This window comes from Schizosaccharomyces japonicus, assembly GCF_000149845.2.
Source record: "Schizosaccharomyces japonicus yFS275 unplaced genomic scaffold supercont5.2, whole genome shotgun sequence".
Taxonomy (NCBI): Eukaryota; Fungi; Ascomycota; class Schizosaccharomycetes; order Schizosaccharomycetales; family Schizosaccharomycetaceae; genus Schizosaccharomyces; species Schizosaccharomyces japonicus.
The window spans coordinates 1,747,426-1,765,421 of NW_011627861.1; the positions used below are offsets into that span (position 1 = coordinate 1,747,426).

General features: G+C 45.4%; 6 protein-coding genes across 6 annotated transcripts; 5 read left to right on the forward strand and 1 right to left on the reverse strand.

Moving 5' to 3' along the window:
* Positions 1 to 84: 84 nt before the first annotated feature.
* On the forward strand, positions 85 to 5,308 carry SJAG_03731 (AMP binding enzyme). Its single transcript, XM_002174830.2, has one exon. It carries the CDS (start codon positions 430 to 432, stop codon positions 4,993 to 4,995), a length of 4,566 nt encoding a protein of 1,521 aa, XP_002174866.1. The 5' UTR covers positions 85 to 429; the 3' UTR covers positions 4,996 to 5,308.
* SJAG_03732 (translation initiation factor IF2) lies at positions 5,247 to 8,710 on the forward strand. The gene has a single exon (XM_002174831.2). It carries the CDS (start codon positions 5,333 to 5,335, stop codon positions 8,435 to 8,437), a length of 3,105 nt encoding a protein of 1,034 aa, XP_002174867.1. The 5' UTR covers positions 5,247 to 5,332; the 3' UTR covers positions 8,438 to 8,710.
* Positions 8,711 to 8,828: 118 nt separating this feature from the next.
* Positions 8,829 to 9,938, forward strand: SJAG_03733 (COP9/signalosome complex subunit Csn4; the record flags this gene model as incomplete). The annotated part of the gene is made up of 1 exon (XM_002174832.1): positions 8,829 to 9,938. One exon carries the CDS (start codon positions 8,829 to 8,831, stop codon positions 9,936 to 9,938), a length of 1,110 nt encoding a protein of 369 aa, XP_002174868.1.
* Positions 9,939 to 10,114: 176 nt separating this feature from the next.
* Positions 10,115 to 10,471, forward strand: SJAG_05307 (hypothetical protein; the record flags this gene model as incomplete). Its single annotated transcript, XM_002174833.1, has 1 exon — positions 10,115 to 10,471. The coding sequence occupies one exon, from the start codon at positions 10,115 to 10,117 to the stop codon at positions 10,469 to 10,471; it is 357 nt and encodes a 118-aa protein (XP_002174869.1).
* Positions 10,472 to 10,723: 252 nt separating this feature from the next.
* On the forward strand, positions 10,724 to 12,742 carry SJAG_03734 (DNA 5' exonuclease). Its single transcript, XM_002174834.2, has one exon. The coding sequence runs from the start codon at positions 10,935 to 10,937 to the stop codon at positions 12,654 to 12,656; it is 1,722 nt and encodes a 573-aa protein (XP_002174870.1). The 5' UTR covers positions 10,724 to 10,934; the 3' UTR covers positions 12,657 to 12,742.
* On the reverse strand, positions 12,695 to 16,351 carry SJAG_03735 (transcription factor Esc1). Its single transcript, XM_002174835.2, has one exon. The coding sequence runs from the start codon at positions 15,257 to 15,259 to the stop codon at positions 14,054 to 14,056; it is 1,206 nt and encodes a 401-aa protein (XP_002174871.1). The 5' UTR covers positions 15,260 to 16,351; the 3' UTR covers positions 12,695 to 14,053.
* Positions 16,352 to 17,996: the final 1,645 nt, after the last annotated feature.

Below are 17,996 nucleotides of genomic sequence, written 5' to 3' on the forward strand. Positions count from 1 at the left end.
AAAAATAAAATAAAAAAACAAAATAATAAAAAAAAAAACAATAAAATTTAAAAATATAAATATAAATAAAACCCACTTAAAATCGCGAAATGTTACTAATTCAGATTACCAAATGCTGTTTATTAAAATAAAAAAAAAAACAAAAAGAAGGACGATTCGCTAAACTTTAAATTACCAAACATCACTTATTTCGGTAACTAATTTATCTACTTTTAATGCTAAACCCTTTTGTTTCCTAAAAACTGGCTTCTACTTTTTTATGGAGGTAAGAGTTCTGGTAACAGCAACTAGTGCACCGCATTCTCCACTTTCCGACGGGACCTTCACACCCAAAAATTAGAGAAAAATACCACGTTTGGTCGGTCAGAGGAATCCGTTTCTGAATTGTTGATGCTGGAAAGAAAGTGCGGATGTCAATGAAATCTTAATATGAGTATCCCAGAGCATGTATCTGAAGAACTCCGGCAAAAGCTTCAGGACTTGCAACTCGAATTTCAAAATGGTTTACTCACGGAAAAAGGCTATCAGAAGAAAAAACTAGCCTTACATGACCAGTGGGAGGCATTTGAGATGAGCAAAAGGCAAAGTCAGGTCTTACCGGAAAATTCAGCACAACCATTATTCTACAATGCACACGAGCGGTCATCATCATCAAGCTCAGATGCAGCCATGTTAAAACGAGCATCAGTGCTGTCTACAATACAGGAACCAGTCCCACAACTGCGAAAGTCTACTTCAACGAAGCGTACAGACGTTGCTAATATATTCGATGAAAGCAATTTTGGCAGTGTATGCAATGCTGAGGAACAGCTCGTCAACCAACAATGGGCCCAGTATGCTGGAAAGCAGCAATATCCATTAGAACCAAGAGATATTCCTTTCCCTGTTATGGATCCTCTGGATCCCAAGGTCGAGATGAAACAGTTCACAAACATTGCATCCGTCCTACGGTATCGCGGAGCTAAGCATGGAAAAAAGGCGGCCTTCATCATTCTTGATAATAAAGGAAAGGAGTTTGCTTCCAGTACTTGGGAAAAAATTGCTTCTCGAGCAGAGAAAGTGGCCCAAGTCATTCGCGACAAAAGCGGTCTTTTCCGCAGTGATCGTGTTGCTCTCATGTACCGGGATTCTGAAATTATCGACTTTGTTGTCTCATTGTTTGGATGCCTTATTGCTGGTGTCGTTGCTGTGCCCATTAACCGTTTCGACGATTACAATGAGCTTACATTTATCTTAAAAACTACTGGTGCGAAACGAGCTTTAACAACGGACGCCAACCTGAAGGCTTTCCAGCGAGACTTGACTACAAAAAAGCTGCACTGGCCAAAGGGCGTGGAATGGTGGAAAACAAACGAGTTTGGTGGACTGCATTTAAAAAAGAATGAAACTTTTGCTCCATTACAACTTCCGGACCTTGCATACATTGAGTTTTCTCGTTCACCCATCGGCGAACTTCACGGCGTCGTTATCTCTCATCGTACAATCATGCACCAGATGCTCAGTCTAGGCGCTGTGCATGCCTCTGCTCCGCCTGCCGAAACTACGAAGCCAACAACAATGGGTTACGATCGCGAATCCGTAGAGCAGTCAGATATTTTCCTTACCTACTTGGACTTGCGCCAATCAGTGGGTCTAATTTCTGGCGTGTTGAACTCATTGTATATGGGTTACACTACAGTATGGTGTCCTCAATCTGCCGTTTTTATTCCAGGTTTATGGGCAAATTTGGCTACACGCTATCGCTGTTCGGTTATGTTAACAGACTATGCCGGTTTGAAAACCATTGCCTACAACTATCAAAACGATCCAAAAGCCACCCTCGGCTTTTCAAAGAAACATCCTGTAGACCTTGGTGCGTTGCGCATGTGTATGGTTGACTGCCTAAACGTAGACTGCGAGTTTCAGGAAATTGTTGCTGATCGTTGGCTTAAACCGTTAGGCAACCAAAAAGCGCGATCAACAATTGTTCCCCTTTTGTGTTTACCAGAACACGGAGGAATGATCATATCAATGAAGGATTGGATTGGCGGTGAAGAGTTTCTGTTCCCCAAAGCTTCACGAATGCCTCGAACGCACGAGAATGAGATTGCAGAAGTTTTGCTGGAAAAGGATCCTTTGAAACTTAACGAAGTTGTTATCATCGCGGAAGACGAAAAATCAAGACGACAATCAAAGCTTCCGGGCACCATTCGTGTTGGCGCTTTTTGGTATCCTTTTGCCGATGCCACGTTGGCTATTGTTGATCCAGAAACCCAAATCCTTTGCTTACCTAATATCGTCGGTGAGATTTGGGTCGATTCTCCTTCTTTATCTGGTGGTTTTTTCGGATTGCCAAAACAAACAGAAGCTATTTTCCATGCTCGCACATACTACATCTCTAGTGATACTCTTCAGCCTGTGCCTTCAAATCAGGAATTCCTTCGAACGGGTCTGTTGGGATTTATTCATAAGGGTAAAGTTCATGTTTTGGGTTTGTACGAAGACCGTTTACAGCAAAAGGTTGAATGGGTAGATGATGGAAAACAGGACACTATTTTCTTTCATCATTACACGTCGCATCTCGTAAATACCATCATGAGAAAAGTCTCAAAAGTTTTTGATTGCTCGGCTTTTGACATTTATATCAACAATGAGCATTTGCCTGTCGTTCTTTTAGAAAGCCAAGTTGCGAATGTTGCCACTGATTCTTCGGGCAGTCAAATGGCACTCGATTATACGATGTTGGATGTCCTAACTTGCGAATGTATCGAATATCTTTTAGAATACCACCAAGTTCGTGTGTACTGTGTTCTGATTTGTGCACCCTACACATTGCCTCGTGTGACAAAAAATGGTCGCCGTGAAATTGGAAACATGATGTGCCGCAAGGCTTACGAGCGTGGAACCCTACCGTTCGTGTATGTGAAGTTTGCAGTAGAGCGAGCAGTTTACAATTTGCCTGTGGGTGAGGATGCTATCTTTGGCATCTGGTCGGATTTCGCAAGCAATACACGAAAGGCCATGCTATGTGATCAAGAATTGCAATACAGCGGCTTCATTGGAAAACCACTGTCATATGATCGTAGGACGAAGACCGACATTTCTAACTTCCAAAGCATTGTACAGCTTCTGCAAGTTCGAGTAAATTCGACACCCGATGACATTGTGTATGTGCCTATTGATGGAAAGGGACGAGAGGGAAAAGCAATTTCTTGGCGAAAGTTTGATGTAAAGATTGCAACTGTCGCACGCTACCTAACCAAACGTAAATTCTTACGAATTGGTAAAGTCGTTCTTTTAATGTACACGCATTCTGAAGATTTCATTTATGCTGTTTACGCCTGCTTCTATCTCGGTCTAATACCAATTCCTGTTCCTCCTCTTGATGCGTTCCGTCTGTCAGAGGACGTTCCGGCCTTACTCCATCTAATTAAACGGTACAAGGTGACAGCAGTTTTGTTGAACACGGATGCAGACACCATTGTACGAAGCAAAAATGTTAGTCAACATTTGCGACAATCAGCAACAGCCGCCCATGTTAATCTCCCCCCTTTTATACTCACATCAAAAATTAACAAGCAAAGCAAGAGTTGCCGTGAGTGTGGTTTTGATGTTCCGCCTATTGCCCTCAATCCTGCTTTCCCAGCACTCGTTTGGGCATATAATTCTCCTGACCATCGCATCACGTTGGCTTCATACAATCATACTGCTATCTTGGAAATGTGTCAGATTCACAAGGAGACATATCAACTGAACCACTCAAAGCCAGTGTTAGGTCATGTTCGAAGCATGAACGGTATCGGTTTCATTCATACTGTTTTGCTAGGCACATTTCTGGGCTCAACTACATATCTCTTGTCTCCTGTGGACTTTGCGACGAACCCTTTATTACTGTTCCAAACCATTTCTAAATATAAAATTAAGGATACGTACGCAACGTTGCAGACCATTGAGCATGCACGGTCTGTTTCTAATGCTCGCTGGCCACCACTGTCTGAGCTCAAAAACTTAATGGTTCCCCATTCAACCAGGACTAATGCTGGCTATTTGCAAGAGCTTCAAACTTTCTTGGCTAGCCATGGTATGAGTCCCTACGCATTTAGCCCAGTATACAGTCACCCTCTTAATCCTGTTGTTTCGACACGATCTTATATGGGTAATGCTCCCCAGCAGCTGTGTGTTGACTTACGTGCCCTTCGACATGGACTCATCCAGATTTGTGAATCAAAGAATAAAGTATACTCTCTTCCCTTATTAGACTTTGGAATGGTGCCCGTGTCTACCCAAATAGCCATTGTTAACCCAGACACGCAAGAACTGTGTCATGCGGGTGAGTACGGTGAAATATGGGTACGCTCTATGGCGAATGCACTCTCGTTTTTTGAATCGAAAGAGCCCACCGATTTGGAACGTTTTGGAGCACGAATTAAAGACGGCTTGTTAGGTGACTCGACTTATGTTCGCACAGGTGATTTTGGCTTCCTACAGATTACTAGCGAACAAATGGGCAACGACGGACCTTTGGTAGACATGCAGCTGCTGTATGTATTAGGTGAAATTGGTGAAACGTTTGAAGTGAATGGTCTTAGTCATTTCCCTTGTGATATTGAAGATACTGTGGAACGTTCGCATCTTCGCATCACTCCTAATGGGTGTGCCGTTTTTCAGTCTGCAGGTGCTGTCATCGTTGTCGTTGAGGTTATAGGTCAGGACCATCTAGCTGCCATTGTACCAGTCATCGTCAACAGCATACTGAATGAGCACCAAATCGTTGTTGATGTCGTCGCTTTCACAGCAAAAGGAAGCTTTCCTCGTTCTCGTCTTCGTGGAAAGCAGCGTGGAAAGATTCTGGCCTCTTGGATTACGGGACGGCTGCGAACCATCCAAACCTTCATTATAAAAAATGATGACAGTACCCGTGCTTCTGTTTTTATTGAGGAACTTGAGCGCCCGGTTTCCAGTGACTATGCGGCCTCCATTCATTCCCGAGTGTCACTGTATAACAAACACCTTTAAAATGACTGTCATTTGTTGTTACGATTCATTTTGTTTCATCTTTTGTTAACACTTTTTTGTCTAATCAGCATTTATATTAGAATCTACTACAGAAATCCTTCAATTTCAAAGCAAATGAAGACTGTTCCATTATCATTTCCGGTTAAGCATTACAATATTCATATACTATTTTTATATATATATACCATTTATATACTTGTTAAGTCAACAATCCTGTTTTTGCCTGCTTCTATACCGGGAGCGCCATAATTGCCGTACCCTTACCTCGTGGTCGGCAGTTAAGGCACCACAGTACCAAACAACACAGACACTACCAACCACTCTCCGGAGGGATAAAATGGGTAAAAAAGGGAAAAAAAACGCTTATGCCGACTGGGAAGACGACCTCGGTACCGATATTAGCGGTCAAAATGCTTATAAGGAACCTGAACCCGTAGAAGAGGAGGTTGAGGAGAAGATGGAGAAGTTGGACTTGACTGAGACGGCTCCTTCTAAGAAAAAGAAGGGCAAGAAAGGAAAGAAGAACACTCCTTCTCCTCCCGTCGAGGAGGAGCTTGAAGAGCCCGAGGAACCCGTGAAAACTGGTCCCGTTGAACTCACTGCCGGTGTAATCTCAGAGGATGAATTCGCCCCTATCAAGCCTAAGAAGAACAAGAAGAAGAAGGCCAACAAGGTTGTTGAGCCTGTTGAGGAGGAGGTTGATGTTGCTGTTCCTGAAATTCGTATTAAGTCGAAGAAGGAAAAGGAACGTGAACGTAAAGAGCGCGAAAAGCTTCGTAAAAAGCAGCAACAAGCCGCCAAAAAGGGCACTCCTTCTTCTCAAACTCCCGTCACCGGAACATCGTCGCCTTTGGACAGTTCTGCTACAGAGGAGTCTGCCACTCCTAAGGAAGCCCCCGTCAAAACCGGCAAAGGAAAGAGAAAGGGTCCCAATGTTGCAGCTCTGCAGAAGATGCTCGAGCAACAACGTGCTCGCGAGGAAGAACTGAAGCGAGAGAAGGAGGAGGAGGAGCGTCGCATTGCTGAAGAGCAACGCCGTCTCGAGGAAGAGGAACGCAAAAAGGAAGAGGCCAAGCAAAGAAAGAAAGAAAAGGAAAAAAGAAAGAAGGAAGAGTTAAAGGCTCAAGGTAAATATCTTACCAAGAAGCAGAAAGAAGCCATGGCTCTGGCCGAACGGCGGAAAAAACAAATGCTTGAAGCCGGTTATGTCGTCGCTGGTCTTGCCGAAAAGGCTGAGGGTGAGAAGAAGGAGAAAAAGAAGAAGAAACCAGTTTATGACAACCGTAAACGCTCTGGGAAGAGTAATGCATCTTCTGCCTCATCTTCTGTTATCTTAACACCTACTACAACTGAGGCACAAACTCCTTCCGAAACCCCAGCTTCTCCCGTCCCTTCAAAGTTGAAGGAGGAAGAAAAGGCCGCTGAGGATGAGGCTATGTTCGACAGCTGGGAGGCTGCTTTGGATGAGCCTGAACCTGCTTCCTGGGAAGAGCAACTCCAAGAGGAGGAGAAACCCACTGAAGATTCGAAGTCTTCTGAGGATTCCAAGGCTAAAGCCAAGGACGGAAAGAAGGAGACGAAGAATGACGTGGATGCCATTCCAGAGGCTGAAGGAAACACTGATTCCAACGTCTCTAGCTCTAACATGCGTTCCCCCATTTGCTGTATTCTTGGTCACGTCGATACTGGTAAGACCAAGTTGCTTGATAACTTGAGACGCAGTAATGTTCAGGAAGGTGAAGCTGGTGGTATTACTCAACAAATTGGTGCTACTTACTTCCCTATTGATGCCCTTAAGGAGAAGGTCAAGGTTATGGAGAAAGAAAGTAAAATTGATTACCAGATTCCCGGTTTATTGATCATTGATACTCCTGGTCACGAGTCCTTCACAAACCTTCGTTCTCGTGGTTCTTCCCTTTGTAACATTGCTATTCTTGTTATCGATATCATGCACGGTCTGGAGCCTCAAACAATCGAAAGTATTCGTCTGTTGCGTGAACGTAAAACTCCGTTTATTGTCGCTTTGAACAAGGTTGACCGTCTCTACGGATGGCACTCTATCAAAGACAACGCATTCCAAGATTCTTTGAAGAAGCAGAAGAAGGCTATTCAACGCGAGTTCCAAGATCGTGTGAAGAGTGTCATCTTGCAACTTAATGAGCAAGGTCTTAACGCTGCGCTTTATTACGAGAATAAGAACATGGGTCGCTACGTATCTCTCGTTCCTACTTCTGCCGTGTCTGGTGAGGGTGTTCCCGATCTTCTCAAGCTGCTCATTACGCTTACCCAATCTCGTATGTCCGAAAACCTCAAGTACCTCTCTAAATTGGAGTGTACGGTTCTCGAGGTTAAGGTCATTGAGGGTCTGGGTGCCACTGTCGATGTCGTCTTGTCCAACGGTGTTTTGAGGGAGGGTGACCGCATTATCCTTTGCGGTATGTCTGGTCCTATCATCACCACAGTCCGTGCCCTGTTGACTCCTCAACCGTTGAAGGAAATGCGTATTAAATCTGCTTATGTCCATCACAAGGAAATTAAGGCTGCTATGGGTGTTAAAATCTGTGCTAACGATTTGGATAAGGCTGTTGCTGGTTCGCGTCTCCTCGTTGTTGGTCCTGACGATGATGAGGAGGAACTTGCTGACGAGATTATGGAAGATTTGGAGGATCTTTTGGGACGCATCGACACATCTGGTGTCGGTGTTTCCGTCCAGGCATCTACTTTGGGTTCCTTGGAGGCTTTGCTTGAGTTCTTGAAGCAAATGGAGATTCCAGTTTCCTCGGTTAGTGTTGGTCCTGTGTACAAAAAGGATATTATGCGCAGTGCTACCATGCTTGAGAAGGCACCTGAATACGCTATCATGTTGTGTTTCGATGTCAAGATTGACAAGGATGCCGAGGAGCTTGCTGAGCAAATGGGCATCAAGATTTTCTCTGCTAACATTATTTATCACTTGTTTGATGCTTTCACCGCACATCAGAAGCAACTCATGGAGAAGAAACGTGAGGAGGGTAAGGGTGTTGCAGTTTTCCCTTGTGTCCTCAGAACTGTTGCCGCTTTCAACAAGCGTGATCCCATTATTCTTGGTGTCGATGTTGTTGAGGGTATTCTTCGTACCGGAACGCCTATTGTTGCAGTCAAGCCTGGCCCCGATGGTGAAAACCAAGTGGTTGAACTTGGCACTGTCGCAAGTATTGAATCTAATCACAAGCCTGTTGAGAAGGTCAAGAAGGGTCAAGCTGGTGCTGGTGTTGCCGTTAAGCTTGAGTCTAATGGCTCACAGATTTTGTTTGGTCGTCAAGTGGATGAGAAGGATATGTTGTATTCTCACATTTCGAGACGCAGTATTGATGCGCTCAAAGATCCAGCATTCAGAAATGAGGTTTCACGTGAGGAGTGGCAGCTTATCATCCAACTGAAGAAGGTGTTTGGAATTATTTAAATTCTGCTTGTGTTTTCTTTTATCGCTAATGTGTATGTTATTTGCGTCCTTACTAACAAGGACGGTAATTTGAGCAACACAAGCATTTATTTGCTGGCGAAAAATGTACAATCAAGCAAATTCTTGGGCGCTTAAGGCGTATAAGACAGGGTAATGTTAGGATTATAAATACTTTTGTTTGTTCTAATAGTTCGGTGTGAGGTGGCATTTGTTCGTAACGGAGTAGTGGGTCTCAGTACAAGTTCTACATAGGGTTTTATCGTGATTAAGTTGGTTTGTTCTGTATTTGTCAATCTGCCTTGAGCGGCTTTTTATTCGCGGCTTCTCTACTGGATCCTTTTGGGAGAAGACCAACTGCTACTAGTAAAGCGTGTACGAGGTGTTCTGCAAAATGGCGTCTTTAGTCAACTTAACGGCTGAACAGCTTGATATATTGCTGAAAGGAGTCGATGTTTCTTCTCGGTTATCGGATTTGTTTGAGTGTATTTCATATTATTTATCGCCTGAACGGTATAAGGAAAGCGTATCCCAGCAAGAAGTACTGTTGACCTATTTTGGCGAGACGAAAGAGCTTGACAAAAGAAAAAGCCTGTTGCTGCACTTTCATGAACGTATTCAAAATCTATCTGATGTTCGTCGTAATGTATATGTGAATTGCTGTCTTCAATTGGCCTCTATTGAGGAAGAGCAAGGCCAGTATGAGGCAGCTATTCCATTTTTGAAAGAGGTAGAGAATGTAATGGTCAAAGATGATGAGAATGAACAAATTTTGCTTGTTCGCCTTCGTATAGCAGATAATTATATGAAGACGAAACAGTATGATAAGGCAGCGATGCTTTTACGGACGTCTATACAATACCTGAATCGAGAAAAAAACGAGCAGTTAGTTACTGATTTTCTCTTCTGCAATGCTCGCACACTTGATGAAACCCATCAGTATGGAGATGCTGCATTAAATTACTCAAAAGTCCTCGACTACGAGTCACGATTACAGGACCCGATTGTGTCTGAATGCGTTCGTATGACTGCCATCTGTATATTTTTGTCCCAACCGACAACTGAGTTGGCGGATCTCTTGCTAAAACTGTATGTACATCCCCTCTCAAAAACTACGGACATCTATCCAATGCTAAAAAAGTGTGCTCGGTATGAAATCCTGGACCGTAAAGATGCAACTCGTCTGCTTCCCTGTCTCGCCGCGCACCAAGTTACTTTTGTGCAGGACATTATGCTCGCCCAAAAGAATGTATTCTTAGAACTTAATATTGCACTATACTCAAGGAATTATTTACGAGCAAGCATACCGGTATTTGCGAAACATCTGTGTGTCTCACCAGCGGCACTACAGTACACACTTATTGATATGATTAAGGACCAGCGTCTAAATGCTCATATAGATCAGGTGAATGGCATTGTTACCTTCCACGATCATACAAAAGCTGGAATTTATGCTAAGAATTTGGAACGGCTTTGTGAGAACTTGGAAAAATACGGTTGTTAAGCTTAGCCTTATGACGTTTTTAAGATATTTCTATTCCATTTAGCTTTGTCATTCCTTCGGATGTGTTTGTTTACGAAACTGTAGTTCGGTTTGTTTACGTGTCCGGGAAATGTCAAGTTTAACGAGTCTAACTACTTTATTAACTCCTACCTCCTTCCACATTTCTATTTGTGACGATGGATGAGTTCGAATGGGTATACAAACACGAAGTCAATCCACTCGTGGATGAGGATAATTTCAGTATGCTCATTGAGCGCAATTATGGAGACTTTCTGGTCATTCAACACGGTTACCTACCGTTCTCCTATGTTGCTACTTTAGGAAAGAGAAGCGACAGCGTTCTATTTGAGGGGCTATCACCGATCAATCGACCTGCTTATCGTCGGCGCAAGAAACAAACAGAACGTCAGCGTGCAATGGTGACTGAAATTGTCGATGAGGAGCACGACGAGACCACTGAATTGAAGCTGGAGAGGGGCAAGTCTCGCGATAAAAACTTGAAGAGAAAACGTCTCAGTCGCGCAAACAAGTAATTTCCAAAACGTGAACTTTTACACACTATACATGTGCACTCTTAGGGTTTTTTCTCCACTTGAACAACAATTCTGAACTCTTTTGTTATCATATAGGAAAATTACCAACTCTCTGTATTCCTTTTCATCGTCTCACCAAAGTTAGATGCTATTCAATAAACACTTTTAATAAGTTATTCAACTCAAATCCATCACTCAAAAATGAATCATTGAAACGAAACCTCAAGCCTTCCTAGTATTACGCCTCCATGTTCCATGTACTTGAGTTTTCCATATTTCATGAACACTCGCCTTTTACCACATTTTGTATGAACGGCAACAAAAACACTACTAAAAATCTTGTTTTCCTAATGTTCTACTAGTCTAGTTGTTTTAAACATTTTTGCATTCCTTATTCTTCTTTTTTGTTATACCTTTTTGCATTCAGCGACGTTTTGGTTCATTTACATTTTTTTGCGTTTTCATGAAGAAATCATCTGGCAGAGTTCAAAGTAGCTTCAAATCCCAAAAAATGGGGAAAAGAAAAGCTGGAAGTATTCTGGACTTTTTTAAGAAAGCTGATGCCTCTTCCAGCATTTTGTTTAAAGAAGAAATGGGCTCTTCAACTGGAAAAAAGGCAACTACTAATTCTAATGAAGCGACTCGCTCCACAAACCAAGAAACCGCTTCATCAGCACACAAGAAGGATGATGAGAATATCGCGCAGATACTGAAAGAGTTCAATGATCCAAGTTTTATAAGTACTAACAGTTTTGCACCGATGTGGGAAAATGTTAACGAAGGATGTATTTTAGAAAAACAGTCTGAGGCTTTTCGACGCTTGTACGGTGAAAAAGAAGCTGAAGAAACCGTTTGTCCTATTTGCGGAATGGATTTAAGTACACTTTCTATAAGTGTTGACGTCCATGTCAACGATTGCTTGGATGGTAAAACTAGCATGAAACAGGTTACGAGCGATACCGTTGAAGAAAGTACAACTGTTCAAGTGCGTAAAAAAATGACATCCTCTACGAGTATCGTCTTGCGAAACAAAAAGCAACGCACCGTTCCACGTTACAAACTCATGCCTTTCAACATTCCGTTTGCCGTCGACGCATTTAAATATGGAAAAATAGACGGAGTGGAAGCGTACTTTTTATCTCATTTTCATTCTGATCATTATGGCGGACTTTCCTCCTCCTGGTGTCATGGTCCTATTTATTGTTCGAGTGTTACAGGCCGTTTGCTGGAAAATATACTGCACGTTGACAAAAAGTACATTAAGTGTCTGAGCGAAAATGAACCGCACAATGTCTATGGCGTTACTGTCTTCGTCATTCCTGCAAACCATTGTCCTGGCTCAAGCATTTTCCTCTTTGAAACAATTCACAGCGAAGGAACGAAACGTGTGCTGCACACTGGAGACTTCCGAGCGTGCAGAGCACACATTGAACATCCTCTACTGCGTGACAAGCACATACATCGGCTATACCTAGACACTACTTATCTTGATCCCAAGTACATGCTGCCAGCCCAATCTGAGGTTGTAAACGCCTGTGCTGAAAAGTGTCGTTTGTTGCAAGAAGCAGATGCTTCACGATTGCTTGTGGTTGTTAGCACTTACAGCATTGGAAAAGAAAAAGTTGCCGTCGCCATAGCGAAAGCCCTGAAAACGCTCATATATGTAGATGACAGGAAACGCAAAATTCTCGACCAGCTCGAAGATGAAGAGCTCCAGCAATTACTGACGGACGATCCAAATACTGCATCAGTTCATATGGCAACAATGATGCAAACACATCCTGAAGCTCTTTCTGACTATCTGAATAAGCGAAGGCCGACGTTCGATAGAATCGTCAGCTTTCGTGTTACCGGTTGGGAATATAGACCTAAAGGCAAAAAGCTCAGTGTCGTTAGCAACTTAAACTCTATACTCACATCTCCTCCTGCACCGTTTGGACCCAGAGATTTGCGAATGGCCCGGGGTAGCAGTCCCTCGTGCGTTTCGTTTCTCGCCCCGTATAGCGAACATTCAAGCTTCTACGACCTGTCTGTCTTTTGTTCTGCTCTGGATGTTGATGTTATTATTCCTACTGTTAATCTATATGACCAGGCATCCCGAAGGAGAATGAACGTCTGGATAGGTCGCTGGAATGGACGACGCAAAAAACACGGAGTTCTTTCAATAGACGATTTGAAATGGTAACTGATACATATATATATTAATAGTAATAATGATATAACAATAATAATGATGGTAACGATTTTAATTCCGCGAAGGGAAAGGAACAAAAAAAAAACAATGATAGAAAAGGAATCCTGACAATATTGAGATGGGAGAAAAAGAAAATTGAAAGCATACGCACACTTCACCGCCCGTGAGTTTCAACCTGCTAAACAATTCAACCAATGCAACATAACATGTACAGCAACCTTCACACGTCGCCGCCTCTTGCGCCCTAAGGATACAAATATGGAGTTTTTGTTACGAACAACGGTGAATCATGTTTAGAGTTACTGTAGCCACATCGATTAGAGAATGTAACTGCTTAAAAGCCCTTAATGGACCTAAAGTTGATAGCTCACAAACAAGAGTATGTGTGTGTGTATGTGTGTGTCCGGCACTAATGGTGCGTCAACGCGCGCGAAGCTCGAATGATAAAAGGAAAATGTGTATGCGTGTATATGTGTATGGGAAAGAGAGAAAGAGACAGGGCAAACGTGTCAAACGGTCCGTCCGTACAGACTGCTGACAACCCGAAAACGAAATGCACAGAACGCCTGACGCCAACAAGAATTGCCATATAACCATCTGTGATAAGAGCCGTGTTGAGGAACACAGCTCCCGTCCTCCTGCAAATGTGCACGGTATACCACTCTAACTAAAAGCCAGACTTGTAGAATCATTAGCGAGCAACGGTATTTTTGAATGCATCAGTTATCACAAGATGCAAACGATAAAGGTCCTGCAAGTGCACCATTAGCAAAACAATTATTCATGTCGAAAACGTGAAACTTGGATAAAAGAGTATAAAGAAGAAAAAGAAGAAACCAAACGACACTGCTTTATAAGTATTGCAAACGAGATCACCACGGAAACGTATGAACCAACGAAGAAGGGAAAGGGGAAAAACAAAATTAGGGAAACGAAAGATGGAATATGCAAGGGGAACCGCGATAGGGATTTTCGTCAAGCCACACGAATCGTAACATGTGTTTGCAACAGCAGTGGAAGAACAAGTTTGCTTGCATGGGAAAGGTATTAGACGTGCGTTTATGAAGAGAATATAGCATCAACGTGGATAACGAGAAGCAGAGATAAAGCAAAAGGACAAGAGAGAGAGAAGAACAAAGTAAAAAAAAAATTTGTGAAAGTAAGAAGGGAGTTTAACATGTGACCAAGGTAGCCATAACTGGTAAGTAATGAGAAGAACAATCAGCACGCAGAGAAGCAGGAGAGAGCAAAGGAACTGCCGGGAATCAAACCAGAAAAGTTTGTGGCATGAAATCAAGTGCGTTGTATAGGGGACAGATTAAGCGACCAAAAAGAAAACAATTACTCAACAAATAAAAGTACGGGAGAAAACAAAATGTGCTCCCAGATCACAGAGACGGTTTCTCCTCAATCTTCTCCTTCATATTCTTCTCCAAACTCTTCACATAAGCCTCCAGGGCAACTTGCTCTGACTTGAGCTGCTCAATGTACTGAATTGCACGAGTCAGAACGCCCCACTTCGACGACTTTGTGTTTTTGTCGAGAGGAAGGGCATCACGTAGGTCATCAAAAAGCTCCTTCATCTCCTTTCTCCGCTTTCGTTCGGCGAGCTTATGGCTGATGCGAAGCTCAGAGCTGCGTGCATAGGGTCCATAGTATTCACTGGACGGAGAAGGATGCATCGAATCAACACGTGTGTATGGCATGCCAGCACGCGCGTATGGAGCCCCACCGGCGAGTGGTAGCGAGGCAGCCGACGGAGGCATAGGCAATGTCATGACTGAAGCATGTGTAGCCGATTGTTTTGCAGCAGGCTGCAGAGGAGCCGGAGACGCATGAACGGAATGCACATACGTGGCAAAGGTATCGTTATGAATGGGAATATTGCGATTAATGTAAAATCCTGACGGGTTGGGTGTCGTTTGTTGCGACGGTTGTTGAGGGGGCATGCAGACTGCATGTGGCTGCGCTGCAGAGTAACCAACCGCCTCCGTTGGACTCTGTTGTTGCTGCTGCTGCTGCTGTTGCGCTTGCTGCGTTTGCGGCGGCTGTTGCTGTGCCGTAGCAACAGGCGACGGGGCTGCTCCCCAGACTTGCTGAGAGGGGAACGTCTCCGTAATGCAGTTGATAGGAGGCAGACGCGTGGGTGCGCCATTGGAAGCAGCAGCGATGTGTGCGTGCTCGTTTAGCGCTGGAGTGCCCGAACGAACAGCCATTGCGGCTCCTGGTGGGAGTGCCGTGATGGGCGATGTAGTATCAGAACCGCCCGAGACGGCGTGTGAATGGTAAGATACAGAGGGTGTGGACGACATTGCAGGCGACACCGTCGCAGGTGTCGAGGGAGCTGAAGAAGAGGAAGCCGATGAAATTGCGCCTGCAGCAGCGGCGGCAACAGTTAAAGCAGTGGAGTTGCCTATCGGCACGTAACCCGAGTTACCCGAGAGAAGACTGCTCGTTTCTTGAGCGGTTCCGGAAGTACTGGTGGCAGGCGAGAAAACCGTCGTGGCCGACAGTGTTGATGTGGTGGGAGAAGGTGTACCGTTTAATACAGGCTTGGCGTCTATATTTTGAGCAACAGTATGGAATTCGTCCATAATAGCACGTATTGGCGAAAACGTAAACGAGAACTGCTAAGACGAAAACGAAACCCGGTTCTACAGAGAACGCGTAATTGAGTAAAACAACGTAAAGCACGAAACAAACGAAAAGAGAAGAGTCAACAATGAGTCACGAGAACACGAAAATTCGCCGACACGAAAAGAGACACGCGAAATTTTAACTCGTTCTACTTTCTTCAAACGACGAAAAAACGTGAAAAATCGAGCAATTCGGCGTCAAAAGTAGCAAGAAGGACGCGAAAACAAAAGTGCACACAGAGGAACAGACGTCGGGACTCAGAAGCAAAAAACTTGCTTACAATCACAGGCAATGGATGCGCGAATACGCGAAAAAGTCGTCGCGTGCTGGTGGAGGTGGTGGTAGTGAATGAGCACACACGAGGAGACAGCGAGCGAGAAGCGGGTGACGGGGCCTTCTTGTGTGGAGGAGGGACCAAGTGCCGAGGTGGAGGAAGGGAGGCCGAGGCTTGGCACGTGGGTTTCAAGGTTGCGGGTCGTCGGCGATGTTGCACTTAGCCGAGAAAGGCGGAGATGCGATGTGCCGGATCGGAAGTGACGCAAGCGGAGAGAGGGCGATCGATGACGTAGAGGTCGAGCGCACGAGGGAAAAAACGCCACACGATCAACAAGAGCCGATAAACGTGCGGTGGATGCTGGGACGGCCGAATAACGAGACCTACTGATGATGCCTAACTGGAATAGCGAGGGTTAACGAAATATAACGAGCGTACGTAGCCAGCCGAGAGAGAGACAGACGCAGGAAGGAGCTACTAGAGTAAACACACAGAACAAGCCCAGAGGGAATCAACAAACAGCGAAAAACAGGTCAGAACGCCGCAAATCAGGTGAAGAAGAACCGTGCTCGTGTCGTAGTACGATGGAGGATCACCGTAGAGACGTTTGGAGAGAATTGGCAGCGGTTTTCTGAGCGAGAAAATGCAAAAGGCGTGTGGTAGAGGACAAGGTGCACGTGGGTGGTACAGGCCCCAAATAAGCATTCCCGCGGCCCTTATGCCGTCGGCTCAACTGCCGAAGCAATGCGATATTATCTAAGCTTATCATCGACACTTAGCCGCTGATGTCACCGAATGTGAGACTGCGTGCAGGCACGTGCGGAAGAAAGTACGAGAAACAGTCCAGAAATTGGCGGTACGCGCTGTGATTCGTCGAAAAACGGCCTACGTCATGCCTCGTGCAATCGCGCTCGCGGAATGGCTGAACGCCGAGCTCCTGGGTAGCAACTGGTTCCTAGCAACGGCCCCACGGTGATGTCTGTTGTCGCTGTTGGAAGAGGATCTGCATGATCGGCTCGTGCCGATCATGCCTGGGGAAGGGGCGGATGAACCGCAGACCGAGCTTAGGAGCGGGGGAGTGAGAGAAGAATGACGCAGTGCGTCTGCGCGTCGCGTCGCGACACACCCAAACAAAACCACGTCGAATTCACACTGCTTGCCGACCCCCGACTCGCTGTCGACGACTGTGTGTTTGGTCGGAATGCACGGATCCGTGCCAGGTCCACAACCTTTCTCGCTCGCCCTATTCCTCGCCGTTCGCTGCTCCCATAGCGTTGTGTTCCGCCTCTCATTTGCTCCTCTCTTGCTCCCACCCCTCGTCACAGGCATCCCGAATTGACTTTTCGGCGCAAACGCGACAGCGAAACTGCATTACCGATAGCTGACGTCATTATCTGTGTAGTGTAATTCGCACGAGTGACGCATGTTCCGCGCAGCCGTTACGACAACCACGCAACATCTCGTACGTCAGAGCCCGTCGCATGTGCAGCTCGCCCCCACAGAAGCGAGTGTGGGGCTTTTTCCGCGATGAATTGCAGCGGACTCGTTCGATCAGCCCTGCTGGTCCACACACGCACGCAGCACCTTTTTTCCCGGGTTCAGCGGTTCTGATCCCGTGGGCGTCCTGCTGGTCACCACAGCTGCTGTCTACGCTATCGAACGCGCGTACAGTCTTCCATTTCCATGCCCTCGCGTCGAAACGACTAACTCCTCCCCACACGCCCAATGCTGTCGCAACGTGCTGTGTAAAGATTCCGGCCCTCGGTTCCGGCTATCCAATCAGTAGCACCAGAGTTTTTCAGTTTCTGAAACTTCCTCCAATGAAAACGCGTCGTTAATATTAGCTTCGTAAGCCCCTTAAGGTCACGCTCAGTACTGTGAATGGCTTTTGCTGACGGCAGCCCCTGAACCGCCGACTCGAAACTGAAACCCAAATGTTGATGATCTGTCGTCAATGACGAAAAGGCCGATCGGTTTCCGCCCTCTTGCCCGACCCTGCCATCGCGTGCTCGGAGATCCAAATACCGAGTCCTTGCCGACGTCATACTCCTCGACGCGTCGTGCACACGAAAATGATTCCGTGTTTTAGGGAGCTTTTGGAGTTTACGCCTGTTGTTGTGCACCCTTCCACCGTATTTTATTTTACGCGAATTCCGTCCTGCCACAACTCCTGGCGCGCTGCGGCTGCCCCACTGTGTGAATCCCTGGGTCGACACGACGACGACGCGCGCGTCCTCCAACCATCCCGTCCCCCGTCGTCGTGAAGGCACACCTTTCTTAAGACGACGCATGACGTCATTTGGTCACAGCACGTGGTCACCCCGCATGTTGCGGGAATAAAGTTTTTCGGCAATTAGAGCCATCGCACGGTCTCCATTGCCCCCACGCTCGGTGCAATTCCCAACCTTGTCCGAGCTCGT